This window comes from Mauremys reevesii, linkage group 3, assembly GCF_016161935.1.
Source record: "Mauremys reevesii isolate NIE-2019 linkage group 3, ASM1616193v1, whole genome shotgun sequence".
Taxonomy (NCBI): domain Eukaryota; kingdom Metazoa; phylum Chordata; order Testudines; family Geoemydidae; genus Mauremys; species Mauremys reevesii.
This window is the reverse complement of record NC_052625.1, coordinates 127,391,430-127,404,336: the sequence shown is the minus strand read 5'-3', so window position 1 is coordinate 127,404,336 and position 12,907 is coordinate 127,391,430. Positions and strand designations below refer to the sequence as shown.

The 12,907-nt window shown below is 42.8% G+C and overlaps 1 protein-coding gene across 16 annotated transcripts in view; it reads right to left on the bottom strand.

Moving 5' to 3' along the window:
* The window catches only part of AK9 (adenylate kinase 9), a 219,026-nt gene that overhangs the window by 170,276 nt on the left and 35,843 nt on the right, over nucleotides 1–12,907 (bottom strand). For all 16 annotated transcript variants that reach the window (XR_005595877.1, XR_005595879.1, XR_005595878.1 and 13 more), the window contains exons 8-9: nucleotides 3,835–3,960; nucleotides 86–160 (exon numbers count right to left, since the gene is read on the bottom strand). Coding sequence is in view for 13 of the 16 variants with exons in the window: in XM_039529143.1 (XP_039385077.1) it covers nucleotides 86–160; nucleotides 3,835–3,960 (201 nt within the window). In the remaining 3 variants the exon portion in view is untranslated. The remainder of the gene's footprint in view (nucleotides 1–85; nucleotides 161–3,834; nucleotides 3,961–12,907) is intronic.

Here is a 12,907-nt window from a genome sequence, read left to right as displayed (position 1 = left end):
AATATCAGCTTAATAGAGATGATAGCTACAGCACACAGTTTCTTTTCTAGTGTAAATTGTCTTAATTTATGCACAGCGTACTTACTGCAAGGTGCTCATTCGGGTGCTTATTTCCATCCAGTTCAATAAGATACTGAGAATCTTGCTCAGCCATCATGTCCTGTATGTTTAAGAAAAAAGACACACATACACCCTTTAACTGAGTATGATCAACCAATTAATGACATTGGGTCTGATCCTGTTCACACTGAAGTCAGTAGCAAAACTCACATGAATTCCTATGATAGTAGGATTCAGTCCATAGATTAAAAACAAACAGCATTTAGACTGCATGACTAAAAGTCATGGGTATCAATCCAAAGGCTTCTGGAAAAGAACTTCTATTTTAATAGTGAAAACTAAATATCATGAGAATTTCAAAATTATAGTTACAGTGAGGTCATAGATCAAATAAAAAATCATAGATCAAGCCCAACATATTTTTAAGTATCTAGAGAAAATAAGCTTAAAGATTATATGATCTTCAACTCCTAATAGTCTCTGATATAACTTTCTGCCCATAGTAGTCTAGGCTGCCAAGGTTAAGAGTTCTAATTGTCCTTAAGTTTATCAGATGAGTCATAGACCTCACTGCCTGGAGACCAGAGTTCTAAACCTGGTCCTGACACTGAATTTCTATGGGAACTTGAACAATTTATCTTTCTTAGCCTCCGTTTCCTCATCTAGAAAATGGTGATAATTATGTTTATCTACTTCATAGGGATGTTGTGAGGCATAGATAAACAATACTTGTCAAGTGCTAACTGCAAAATATTGTTGCCCCTTGACCAGACTAGTTGGTCAATATTTGGGGCATTGCTAGGTTGTTTCCATTAGGAAGATAAACTGATGATAGAGTCAGGTGTTTCTTTGGTGCAATTGTGTTTATTTACAAAGAAGGTATACAAAGTCCTGTTTCCCTGAACGCAGCAGAAACAAACAAGAGTCAGTTTCCTTGCTTCACAATTTCCATGCCTACCTTTCCAGCCACTACTCTGCCCAAAAGAAGCTCTTTCACTTAGATTCCTCTCAGGGCCAAACTGACACTGCTTTTCTGGCTTTCTGCATGTGACCGCCACAGAAACACACAGCTCCAAACAAAGAATGTCCCAGCCAATATGTTTCCAATGACTTCCAGGGCAACAGCAATGAAACAGGAGAAGAAAGATCTGTTGGGAACTGTGAGGAGGAGGGTGGCGGAGAGGAGAGGAGAGGAGAGGCCTATTGGAGACTGAGTGCTGCAGGGGCCTCTTCAATAGTGAGGGTAGCTGTACTTCACATACTTCCCTATCTGGAATTATAGAAATAACATTAGTGTATGTAATGGAATATTAAACTGTATTATACTGTTATGCCACTAGTAGACCATGTGTAAAATACCGTTTTTAAAGTTAATCTTAGCCATACCTGGAAGTGTATTAAATGATCTTATGCTGAGCACATCTGATGTGCATAAGCAAGCTATGTAGCCATTCCATATCAGGTACAGAAGTACATGACATGGTGTCAGAAGCAAACTAAGAACAGAAACAGGAGGAAAACAGGAATAAAGGTTGCACATGGAAGGAACAAAGCAACAAAGATTGCAGGATCTCATCAACATACCACTCTTCAGTGCCCCAGAGCACTTTAGCTTTGACAAACCTTCAGAATGGACTGACTGGACACAATATTTTGCCAGATTTCTCATAGCTACCAAGCTCCACAAGGAAACTAATGACATATAGCAGGGATCCGCAACCTTTGGCACGCAGCCTGTCAGGGAAATCCGCTTGCGGGCCGGGCTGGTTTTTTTTACCTGCAGCGTCCGCAGGTTTGGCCGATCACAGCTCCCACTGGCTGCGGTTCGCCGTTCCAGGCCAATGAGGGCTGTGTGAAGCGGCGCAGGCCGAGGGATGTGCTGGCCGCCGCTTCCTGCAGCCCCCATTGGCCTGGAACGGCAAACTGCAGCCAGTGGTAGCTGCGATCGGCCAAACCTGCGGACGCTGCAGGTAAACAAACCGTCCCAGCCCATCAGTGGATTTCCTTTACAGGCTGCATGCCAAAGGTTGCTGATCCCTGATATACAGGTATCTTCTTTAATTTATGCTATGGGGAAGCAAGCAGAGCATATAGTTAAATCCCTTGACTTTACTGAAGACAGTCACAAAGATGACTTGTGAAAGGGTTCTGGCTATGTTTGATGCATGCTTTCTTTACCACAGAGAAATGTGGTTTATGAAAGAGCGTGCTTCCATCAGAGAATTCAAGAGCCAGGGGAAAATGTTGAATGTTTTATAAGAGATCGGCATACATTGGTTGAAAACTGTGGGAATGCAAAAAATGAAAATACCAGAGACAGGCTGGTTACTGGGTTAACAGATAAAAATATTTCACAGTAGCCATAACTGAAGAGAGATTTAACACTAGGCACAGCTATACTGAGAGCAAAGAAGTCTGAGCTGGTGAAACAGCAAAACCTAGAGCAACCTGACAAACTTGAAAAACCTGAAACTAGCTTAGAAACTGTAAAGAGACAATTGAGTGTTAAACGTCACTAGCATAAAACCCCTGAGGTAAGGAACTCCCAGGCTAAGAGGAACAAATTCCAGCCTGCAGGCACAAGGCGTGGAAAAAGTCACATGATGAAACATGTCCAACCAAAGACACACAATGTCATAAATGCATGAAATATGGACATTTTGGAGCTGTTTGCCACATGAAAGCAGGCAGGGAATTGACTCATATAACAGACAATCAAGAGCCATTGTTTCTGGGATCTATCACTTGTGATGACATACACCCTGCCTGGAGAGTGAAACTGAATATTCATGGAAAGGCTATTGACTTTAAAATTGACTCAGGAACTGACATCACAGTGATCACAGAAGGGACTTACAATCACCTTCAACCCCTTCCAGAGCCAATGTTGCCTGACACAGCTCTGACTAACCTTGGAGTTATTCTGAACTTTCTGGGCCAGTTCACCACAGAAACTTACAGAGACAAAAGCTTTGCATTCATAGGTATGTGATCAAAGGATCAAAGACCAGTGACCTTCTCAGCTGCAGCATATGTGATCAAGGCCAACAGTGGAGAGTTCAACAGAAACTGTTGAAATCTACAGCTTGTTCCTCAGAAAGAACAATCAACAGAGCAAACCATACAGATGGCGTATGCAGATGACAACTCCAAACCAACCACAGGCAGTCATTGCAACTAATGAACAGCCAGATGACCAAACTGTTATGTTTGAATAGTAAAATTAGAAAAAGAGCATGATTCAGAGACACTTAACAGACTGATATGTACTGAACTTCAAAGATAGCATGATAGCGTAAATATTGTAAATGGTAGGAAAGTAGAAATTAAAGGGGGAGATGTAATGGAATGCTAAACTGTATTATACTGTTTTGCCTGTTGAAGGCACTGTGAGTAAAAGACCTTATGTAAAGCTAATCTTATCTGGATCTTATGATGAACACAGCTGGTATGTATAAGCAAGGTCTGTAGCCAGTCGACATTTGGTATAGAAGTACATGACGGTGTAGTTTTTACAATTTTTAAGGCCCATCCAAATTACAAAAAGATGTTAGACGACTCTGATTCGACACCAGAAACAACTGTGAACTGTCTTGTATCCTGAATGTTTTAATCTGAACCTCAAAATTCTGAGGAGGGGCGTCAGATTGTGGGTTAGGTCCATTTTTGCAAAATAAACTCAAGATACCCAGAGTGCATAAAAATTATATCAAAACAAATGTTAAAAAATGATCTTCTAGTGTATACAACAATATTACTTTGTGCTGTTCTTACCTCTAGAGGATATAGCATAGTATCCTTATAGAGATTAACCCTGGCTTCTGCATTTTCCAAAAAATCTTCAGGCTTCTGCACCAAATGAGGCAAAATATCTGACAACATGATTGCATCTGCTGCTGCCTAAAGTAAAGGAAATAAATACTTTATTTCAGGCCCTGTAATAATAAATGTACTAAACCAAAGCCAACTAGATTGAAAAGACAAGAGTTAGAACCCTACTACTCTTTGTGTGTGGCAGAGTAATTTAAGGAGCCCTTTGAGGATTCCCCTAGTTGATAGTGATCCACCAGCTAACTTGGTAAGAGGATTTCCTGGGGATGGGAGGAGCTCTAGACACCTCTGGCCAACATTATAAGGCAGTGCACTCTAAAGGCATCCCAGGGGAAAAGGGAATGAATGGGCCCCCAGGATGAGGTGCAGGATCTATGCTTGCTTCTCCTCCCCCAAGGTATATGGTACACTCCTCTGCTGCACCTGAACATTCAGCCCTTAGTATTCTCTACAAATATCTAGATGATATTTTCACCTTTAAAAATGTTGTACTATCTCCCTAAGGTCTTGTCCAGACTAGGAAGAAAGATATTTTAATTAGCATGTTAGCTAATATTTATTGATGGGATACATTAAAAAAGAAAGTATGGTAGTAAGAGAAGGGAAAAGTAAATGAGAGGAGGAATGAAGCTGGAAAATATTGAGGAGCTAGAGAACATAATGAAGTGAAAGGATAAGGGGGAGGAGGAAGAACAAAGGAAAAGAGAAAACAGACCTTGTAGATAATATAGAAATAGTGGAGTGAAGAAAGGAAGACAAAGGAGAAAATTCAGTGAAAGGGATGTAATAAGTTTTTTAAAAAAATTTAAACAAAGTTGAGTGTCAATATTTTAACAACTAAATATAGGGCACAATAAACAATATACAACTATTTTATTCCTTTAAACTTCACGGTCATGGCCTGGAAGCATGTCAGCATAGATATTTTTCATCTTGGTAGGTGTCAGATAAATGTTTGGAGCCCTGTCAACAATAAATTCAAAATGGTCCCCAAGTATATTTTTCCTCTTCCCTTTTTTGTCACCCTTTAACCCCTTTCCACTTGTATTGATTTTATCTTTACTTATTAAGTTATTTGTATATATTACATTGCAAGCTTCTTGAAGTAGGGACCTTGTCACATTTTACATCTGTAAAGCAACTTGTACACCTGTAAAAAGAACAGGAGTACTTGTGGCACCTTAGAGACTAACAATTTATTTGAGCATAAGCTTTCGTGGGCTACAGCACACTTCATCGGATGCATGCAGTGGAAAATACAGTAGGAAGATATATATATACACACAGAGAACATGAAATAATAGGTGTTACCATACACACTCTAACGAGAGTGATCAGTTAAGGTGAGCTGTTTCCAGCAGGAGATAAAAAAACTTTCTGTCGTCATCATGAATAGGTCGGAATATGAACAAGAGGCTGCAAGGCAGCTCTCCAACACCACATTCTACAAGCCATTACCCTCTGATCCCACTGAGGGTTACCAAAAGAAATTACACCATCTGCTCAAGAAACTTCCTGAAAAAGCACAAGAGCAAATCCGCACAGACACACCCCTAGAACTCTGACCAGGAGTATTCTATCTGCTACCCAAGATCCATAAACCTGGAAATCCTGGACGTCCCATCATCTCAGGCATTGGCACCCTGACAGCAGGACTGTCTGGCTATGTAGACTCCCTCCTCAGGCCCTACTCTACCAGCACTTCTAGCTATCTTCGAGATGCCACTAACTTCCTGAGGAAACTACAATCCATCGGTGATCTTCCTAAAAACACCATTATTGCCACTGTGGTGTGCCACTCTACACCAACATTCCACACAAAGATGGACTACAAGCCATCAGGAACAGTATCCCCAATAATGTCACGGCAAACCTGGTGGCGGAACTTTGTGACTTTGTCCTCACCCATAACTATTTCACATTTGGGGACAACATATACCTTCAAATCAGTGGCACTGCTATGGGTACCCGCATGGCCCCACAGTATACCAACATTTTTATGGCTGACTTAGAACAACGCTTCCTCAGCTCTCAGCCCCTAACACCCCTGCTTTACTTGCGCTACATTGATGACATCTTCATCATCTGAACCCATGGAAAAGAAGCCCTTGAAGAATTCCACCATGATTTCAATAATTTCCACCCCACCATCAACCTCAGCCTGGACCAGTCCACACAAGAGATCCACTTCTTGGACACTACAGTGCTAATAAGCGATGGTCACATAAACACCACCCTATGCTGGAAACCTACTGACTGCTATACTTACCTACATGCCTCCAGCTTTCATCCAGACCACACCACACGATCCATTGTCTACAGCCAAGCTCTACGATATAATTGCATTTGCTCCAACCCCTCAGACAGAGACAAACACCTACAAGATCTCTATCAAGCATTCTTACAACTACAATACCCACCTGCTGAAGTGAAGAAACAGATTGACAGAGCCAGAAGAGTACCCAGAAGTCACCTACTACAGGACAGACCCAACAAAGAGAGTAACAGACTGCCACTAGCTGTCACCTTCAGCCCCCAACTAAAACCTCTCCAGCGCATCATCAAGGATCTATAACCTATCCTGAAGGACGATCCATCACTCTCACAGATCTTGGGAGACAGGCCAGTCCTTGCTTACAGACAGCCCCCCAACCTGAAGCAAATTCTCACCAGCAACCACAGACCACACAACAAAAACAGTAACCCAGGAACCTATCCTTGCAACAAAGCCTGTTGCCAATTCTGTCCACATATGTATTCAGGAGACACCATCATAGGACCTAATCATATCAGCCACACTATCAGAAGCTCATTCACCTGCACATCTACCAATGTGATGTATGCCATCATGTGCCAGCAATGTCCCTCTGCCATGTACATTGGCCAAACCGGACAGTCTCTACGTAAAAGAATAAATGGACACAAATCAGATGTCAAGAATTATAACATTCAAAAACCAGTTGGAGAACACTTCAATCTCCCTGGTCACTCGATTACAGACCTAAAAGTTGCAATATTACAACAAAAAAACTTCAAAAACAGACTCCAACAAGAGACTGCAGAATTGGAATTAATTTGCAAAATGGACACCATTAAATTAGGCTTAAATAAAGACTGAGAGTGGATGGGTCATTACACAAAGTAAAACCATTTCCCCATGTTTATTCCCCCCCCCTCACGCACACTCTTTCTCAAAAGTTCTTGTCAACAGCTGCAAATGGACCATTTTGATTGCCACTACAAAAAGTTTTTTTCTCTCCTGCTGGTAATAGCTCACCTTAACTGATCACTCTCATTAGAGTGTGTATGGTAACACCCATTGTTTCATGTTCTGTGTGTGTGTGTGTGTGTGTGTGTGTGTGTGTATATATATCTTTCTACTGTATTTTCCACTGCATGCATCTGATGAAGTGGGCTGTAGCCCACAAAAGCTTATGCTCAAATAAATTTGTTAGTCCCTAAGGTACCAAAAGTACTCCTGTTCTTTTTGCAGATACAGACTAACACAGCTGCTACTCTGAAACTTGTACACCTGTGGCACTAAATAAATAATACTATAAATAGTGAAGAACAAAATAAGGTACAGACGCTCCCTGGGTTACGCAAACCTGACTTATGCAAATCCGAACTTACGGAAAAAGTTCCATTAGCTAGACAGTGTGTGTGGGTTGTGTTTATTTATTTATTTTTGGGGGGGAGGGAACGACGGACGTAATGATTGGGTATGCGTTCCTGACTTACGCAAAATTCAAGTTACGTAAGGCATTCTGGAACGGAATGCTTGCGTAAGTCGGAGAGCGTCTGTGCAATCTACCAAGGCCCAGAGCCAGCAAAGCACTTAAAATACTTGTCCCGTTATATAACTATTAATATTTGCATTTCATTAGTGTCTAGATGCTTATTAAAGGTATGCAGGAACTACAGATGTAAACAACTGGACTCAGTTACACAAAGCTCTCATCCATGCAGCATTTTGTGTATTTTCTAGCTATTATGGTAAAAATATTTTGTGTTAATTTTTCATTAATAACCAAAAGGCATACAAAACAAGGCTGACCTGATTAGTGGACATTTGTTTCATTAGCTAAACACACACACATACACATACACATACACAATTTTGCAGCAATTTACATTTTTATACATATAGAGTGAACGTTAGCTCTCAAGTTAAGTCTTAAGAAAGACTGTGGTGGGACAATATCCCACTCCAGTCAGGAAGGAGCTAAAGAGCTCCACTGGGCACAATCAGCATGAACTCTGAGCACCTGTGCAGCCTGTCAAACCTGGAGAGGGGCAGCTCTTTAAAAGAGAGCATCTAAACCCCGTACATGGTGTCAGGCTGGCTGAGGCTTGAGCTTGAGAGAGACTATGGGGCAGGTGCTGAGCTGGCTGGAATTTAGAGGTGATGCATGCTGGGACTGAGGTAGCTGGTGGCAGGCTGCGGGCTGAAGATTGGGCTGGGGCTGAGTGCTGGTATCTGGCTGAAGATGGTGAGGCTGGATTGTTGGAACAGTCAGGATGGAGGGCTAAGGTTGGACCCCAGCTGCAACAATGCATGATGGAGATCTATTGATAGAATGTCCACTTAAGGAGCAAGCTGAAAAACGTGAAACTGTAACCTTAAGGAAAATGGGAGGTATTTGTCAACTGCCTAAATTCCTGATGGAAGCAAGAGGGGTTATGTATGGAGTGCTGTTAGGATTGTCTGAGGCTGATATCAAGAGTACAGGCAAAGAGAAATTATCATTTGTTAAACAGCTACTTTCGTAAGAGAGAGGGTGAAAACCAGCCATCTGCTGCTGTACACATAACACTTAAAGGTGGGACACTTTGGATAGGATCTAAATGGAGCATTCATCTTTCTGGGCTAAACAACAGACTCCTCCCAACTCTTGTGAGGTGTTATAATTTTCAAAGGTTTGGATGTGCAGCAACTATTTGTAAGAAAACAATGAGGTACAGCAAATGTGGAAGAAATCACTCATATGAGAACTGTGTAGAAGGAACAGAACTTAAATGCAGCAAAGGTGGGAGAATACATAGTACAATTTATAAAGGCTGTGCAGAATGAGCTACAGAAATGCAAAAAAAACATTTTTTCCCCAAGAAATATCATCTGTAGAGGCTACCAAAGAGCTCCACTGCAGAAAACAGAAAAAGAAAAATACACAAATAAGAGACAAGATGTACAAGAGCAGCAGAAAACATCTCTGGTCAGGAAGGAGAATATGAGGGGAATGGGAGATGATGTATCTTGTGCTGAAGAGAAGTTTATTAACTGCATCTTGCAGATGGGGAAAAAATGAAAAGATTAAAGGGAGGGAGGGATAGCTCAGTGCTTTGAGCATTGGCCTGCTAAACCCAGGGTTATGAGCGCAATCCTTGAGGGGGCCACTTGGGGATCTGGGGCAAAAATCAGTACTTGGTCCTGCTAGTGAAGGCAGGGGGCTGGACTCAATGACCTTTCAAGGTCCCTTCCAGTTCCAGGAGATAGGTATATCTCCTATTATTATTATCATAGCAAAAGCAGCAGAAAAATATCTAACAATAGACAACCTCTTGAGAGACTGCATTCATAAGATTTTAAATGTAGGCAGTAATGCAGCTTATATAACAGGGTCTTAATAATCCTTAGCTGGAACATGCAGAGTTTAATAATGCATGATCAGTAATTTAAGAAAGCCATCTTTGAAATGGGGAAAAGCCTGATTTATTATGTGTGCAAGGAACATGTCTAATAAGTAAACTTGTGTTCGTTCTCCTGGGATATGATATACCCATAGACGATTCATGCCTCTTGATACAGGGAGGCACAATCTAAAAGGGAGGACATGTGACTGCTCCACATGTCTCCTCTCCCCATCAACCCCCCACCCTGCACCCAGCCCGGGGTCACCATGCTCTCCCCACCCCACCAGAGTTAACTGTGGGGCAGTGCTCTGTCCTTCTCCCGTTGCACCTCCTCCCTCCTGGCATGTTTGGCTGCTTTCCCTTTTGTTTTGGCAGGGAGCCCAACGGAGCTGCTTCTCACATGGCTAAAGCTGGCTGCTCAGGGTCGCTGCTCTGTGCAGCGCAGCAGCTGCTTGAGAGAGAGCCTGACTAGGGTGGCGGCCTACCCCACCCACTCTGCTCCCTGCCTGAGCCCAGCTGCTGGGGACAGGGACTGAACAAGTTGGAGCCCTCCCCCCACGGCACATTTCTGGCTCGCTTGAAGCTGGACCTGGGCAGGGAGCAGGAGCCGGGGTGCCACCCCAGCCAGGCTCTCTCTCAGGCAGCTGCCGCACTGCACAGAACAGCAACCCAAAGAAGCCAGCATGAGAAATAGCTGGTCCCACCCCTTCCGCTCCCCGCCTGGGCCTGGCTGCCAGGGACAGGGGCCAAGCGTAGGGTTGCCAACTTTCTAATCACACAAAATTGAACACACTTGCCCTGTCCCCTGCCCAGAGGCACCACTCCTTCTCCAAGGCCCCACCCCTGCTCAATCCATCCCCTCTCCCTCCGTTGCTTTCTCTCCCCCACCTTCACTCACTCACTCATTTTCACTGGACTGGGGCATGGGGTTGGGGCATGGCAGGGAGTGAGAGCTCCAGCCGGTGGTGCAGGCTCTGTGGTGGGGCCAGAAATGAGGGGTTCAGGGTGCAGGAGGGGGCTCTGGTCTGGGGGAGTAGGAGTGGGTGAGGGCTCCAGCTGGTGGTGCAGGCTCTGGGGTGTGGCCGGGGATGAAGGGTTTGGTGTGCAGGAGGGGGCTGCGGGCTGTAGGATGGAGCCAAGGGGTTCAGAGTGAGGGAGGGGCTCTGGGCTGAGGCAGAGGGTTGGGGTGTGTAGGGGGTGAGGGCTTTGGCTGGGGGTGCGGGCTCTGGAGTGGGGCCAGAAATGAGGGGTTTACGGTGCAGGAGGAGGCTCCAGGCTGGGGCAGGGAGTTGGTGTGTGTGCGGGGGGATGAAGGGTTTGGGGTACAGGAGGGGGCTCTGGGCTAGGTCCAAGAGGTTCGGAGTGCAGGAGGGGCTCAGGGCTGGGGCGTTGGGGTATGGGAGGGGGTGCACGCTCTGGGTGGCCCTTACCTCAGGCAGCTCCCGGGAAGTGGCAACATGTCCCTCCGGCTCCTAGGCAGAGGCACGGCCAGGTGTCTCTGCATGCTTCCCCCACCCACAGGTGTCACCCTCACCCCTGCAGCTCCCATTGGCCGCGGCGTAGCGGGAGAAGGGAGTCCTTCTCCCTCCCGGCAGGCCAAGTAGTACTTGGTGAGGGGGGCATTTGGCTACACCCCACAGGCTACCAGAAGAGGGGGAGAAGGTCTGTATACATACAAAAAAAAGGAACTTAGTTAAGTTGAAATGGACGTGCAGAAACTAAGTTTTGATGCCTTTGCGAGTCCCATGCAGAACAAAAACATATATATGGATTTAAAATGTTTATAAGCCATGTAAAAATGAACTATTTTAGAACTAGAAAAATTAGTTAACAATGTCAAAAAGCCACTAATAATTTGTAGTGACTTTAATAGTCATAATGAGCTACGGGGAAGTAAGAAAACTGACTTAAATGGTAAATGCTTAGAACATTTTATTGATATTCATAACCCGGTAATATTAAATTCAGAAGTATCTACTAGATTTAATATAGCCAGTAAATGCAGTTGTGAAATTTATAAAGAAGGTGGAATGGGAAGTGATCACTTCCCTACATATACTGAGGACCAAAGCCAAAGAAAAGTCAAAAACACAAAAAGTGTTCCTAGCTGAAATTTTTGAAAAGCTGACTGGGATCTTTTCAAAATTAAATGTGATGAATATTTATGCAGTGATTGGACAAATGACAACCTAATGAATTCTATAACAACATAATAAAAAGAATTTCAGCAACAGGCCATCTATAAGACATCATATTGCCCCCGACTTAGAGATATGGTTCCCTGGTGGAATGAGGATTGCAAATTAGCAATCAAGCAATGAAACAAGGTATAGAAGTAAGCAAAACACACAATGAATAGTAAAGACTTAATAAATTATAAAAGATGTAGGGCAGTGGCATGAAGGATTACCAAAAAGACAAAAAAAAGTTGGAGAAATGTCTGTGGGAAATGGAACAAAGATTCAAATATACAGGCAAATTCAAAGAACGAATGGAATTCAAAGTAAAAGTAAATGTATATCTGGTCTTATTGTAATTAATGAAACTGAGGTCTCCAACAAGGAAAGGCAGACATTTTAGCAAAAGAATTCCAAAAGGTCAGTAATGATATGAATCAAAACAATGAGTTTTGTGGGAAAGAAGGAAGTTTACTGATGATAACTGTGAACTATTAAATGGCTGGAGAGAATATACTGATGATCTGCTAAACAAAAATGTTAATATGCAGGACCTTATTACAGCCATTAGAATAAGGAAAAACACAGCTCCGAGTAAAGATAATATAAGTAATGAAATGCTTCAACCATTGTCAAAAGGAAGTCTAAAAATTCTATTGCAGTCATATAATGATATATAGGAAAAGGGACTGCTGTCAATAGATTGGAAACAAGCATTGGTTATACCAATTACATACAAGACCTGAAGCTTATAGGCTTATTGCCCTCACATCAAGTATGTGGGAAAAAATCATGGAAAATGATAAATATAAGATTAGTATACTACTTGGGGACAAAAAAATATATTATAACTGAGGTACAAAGTAGTTTCAGAAAAGGAAGATGCACTGTTGATCATATAGTGGGACTAGAAACAGAGGTACACAAAAGCATAAGGACTAAGAACTTTATAACAGTCTTCCTGGACATTAAAAAAAGCATATGACATGGTATGGAGGGAAGACCTCCTATATAAACTAGCCAAAACTGAAATAAAAGGGAGAATGTTTTGATGGATAAGGGATTTTTTAAGTGACAGAACTATACAAGTCAAAGTGGGAACAGCTTTATCAAAAACCTACAAGCTTAAAAATGGAACTCCACAAGGGAGTATTATCAGTCCTACTTCCTTTTCCATTATGATAAATGGCCTACTGGAAAGTGTG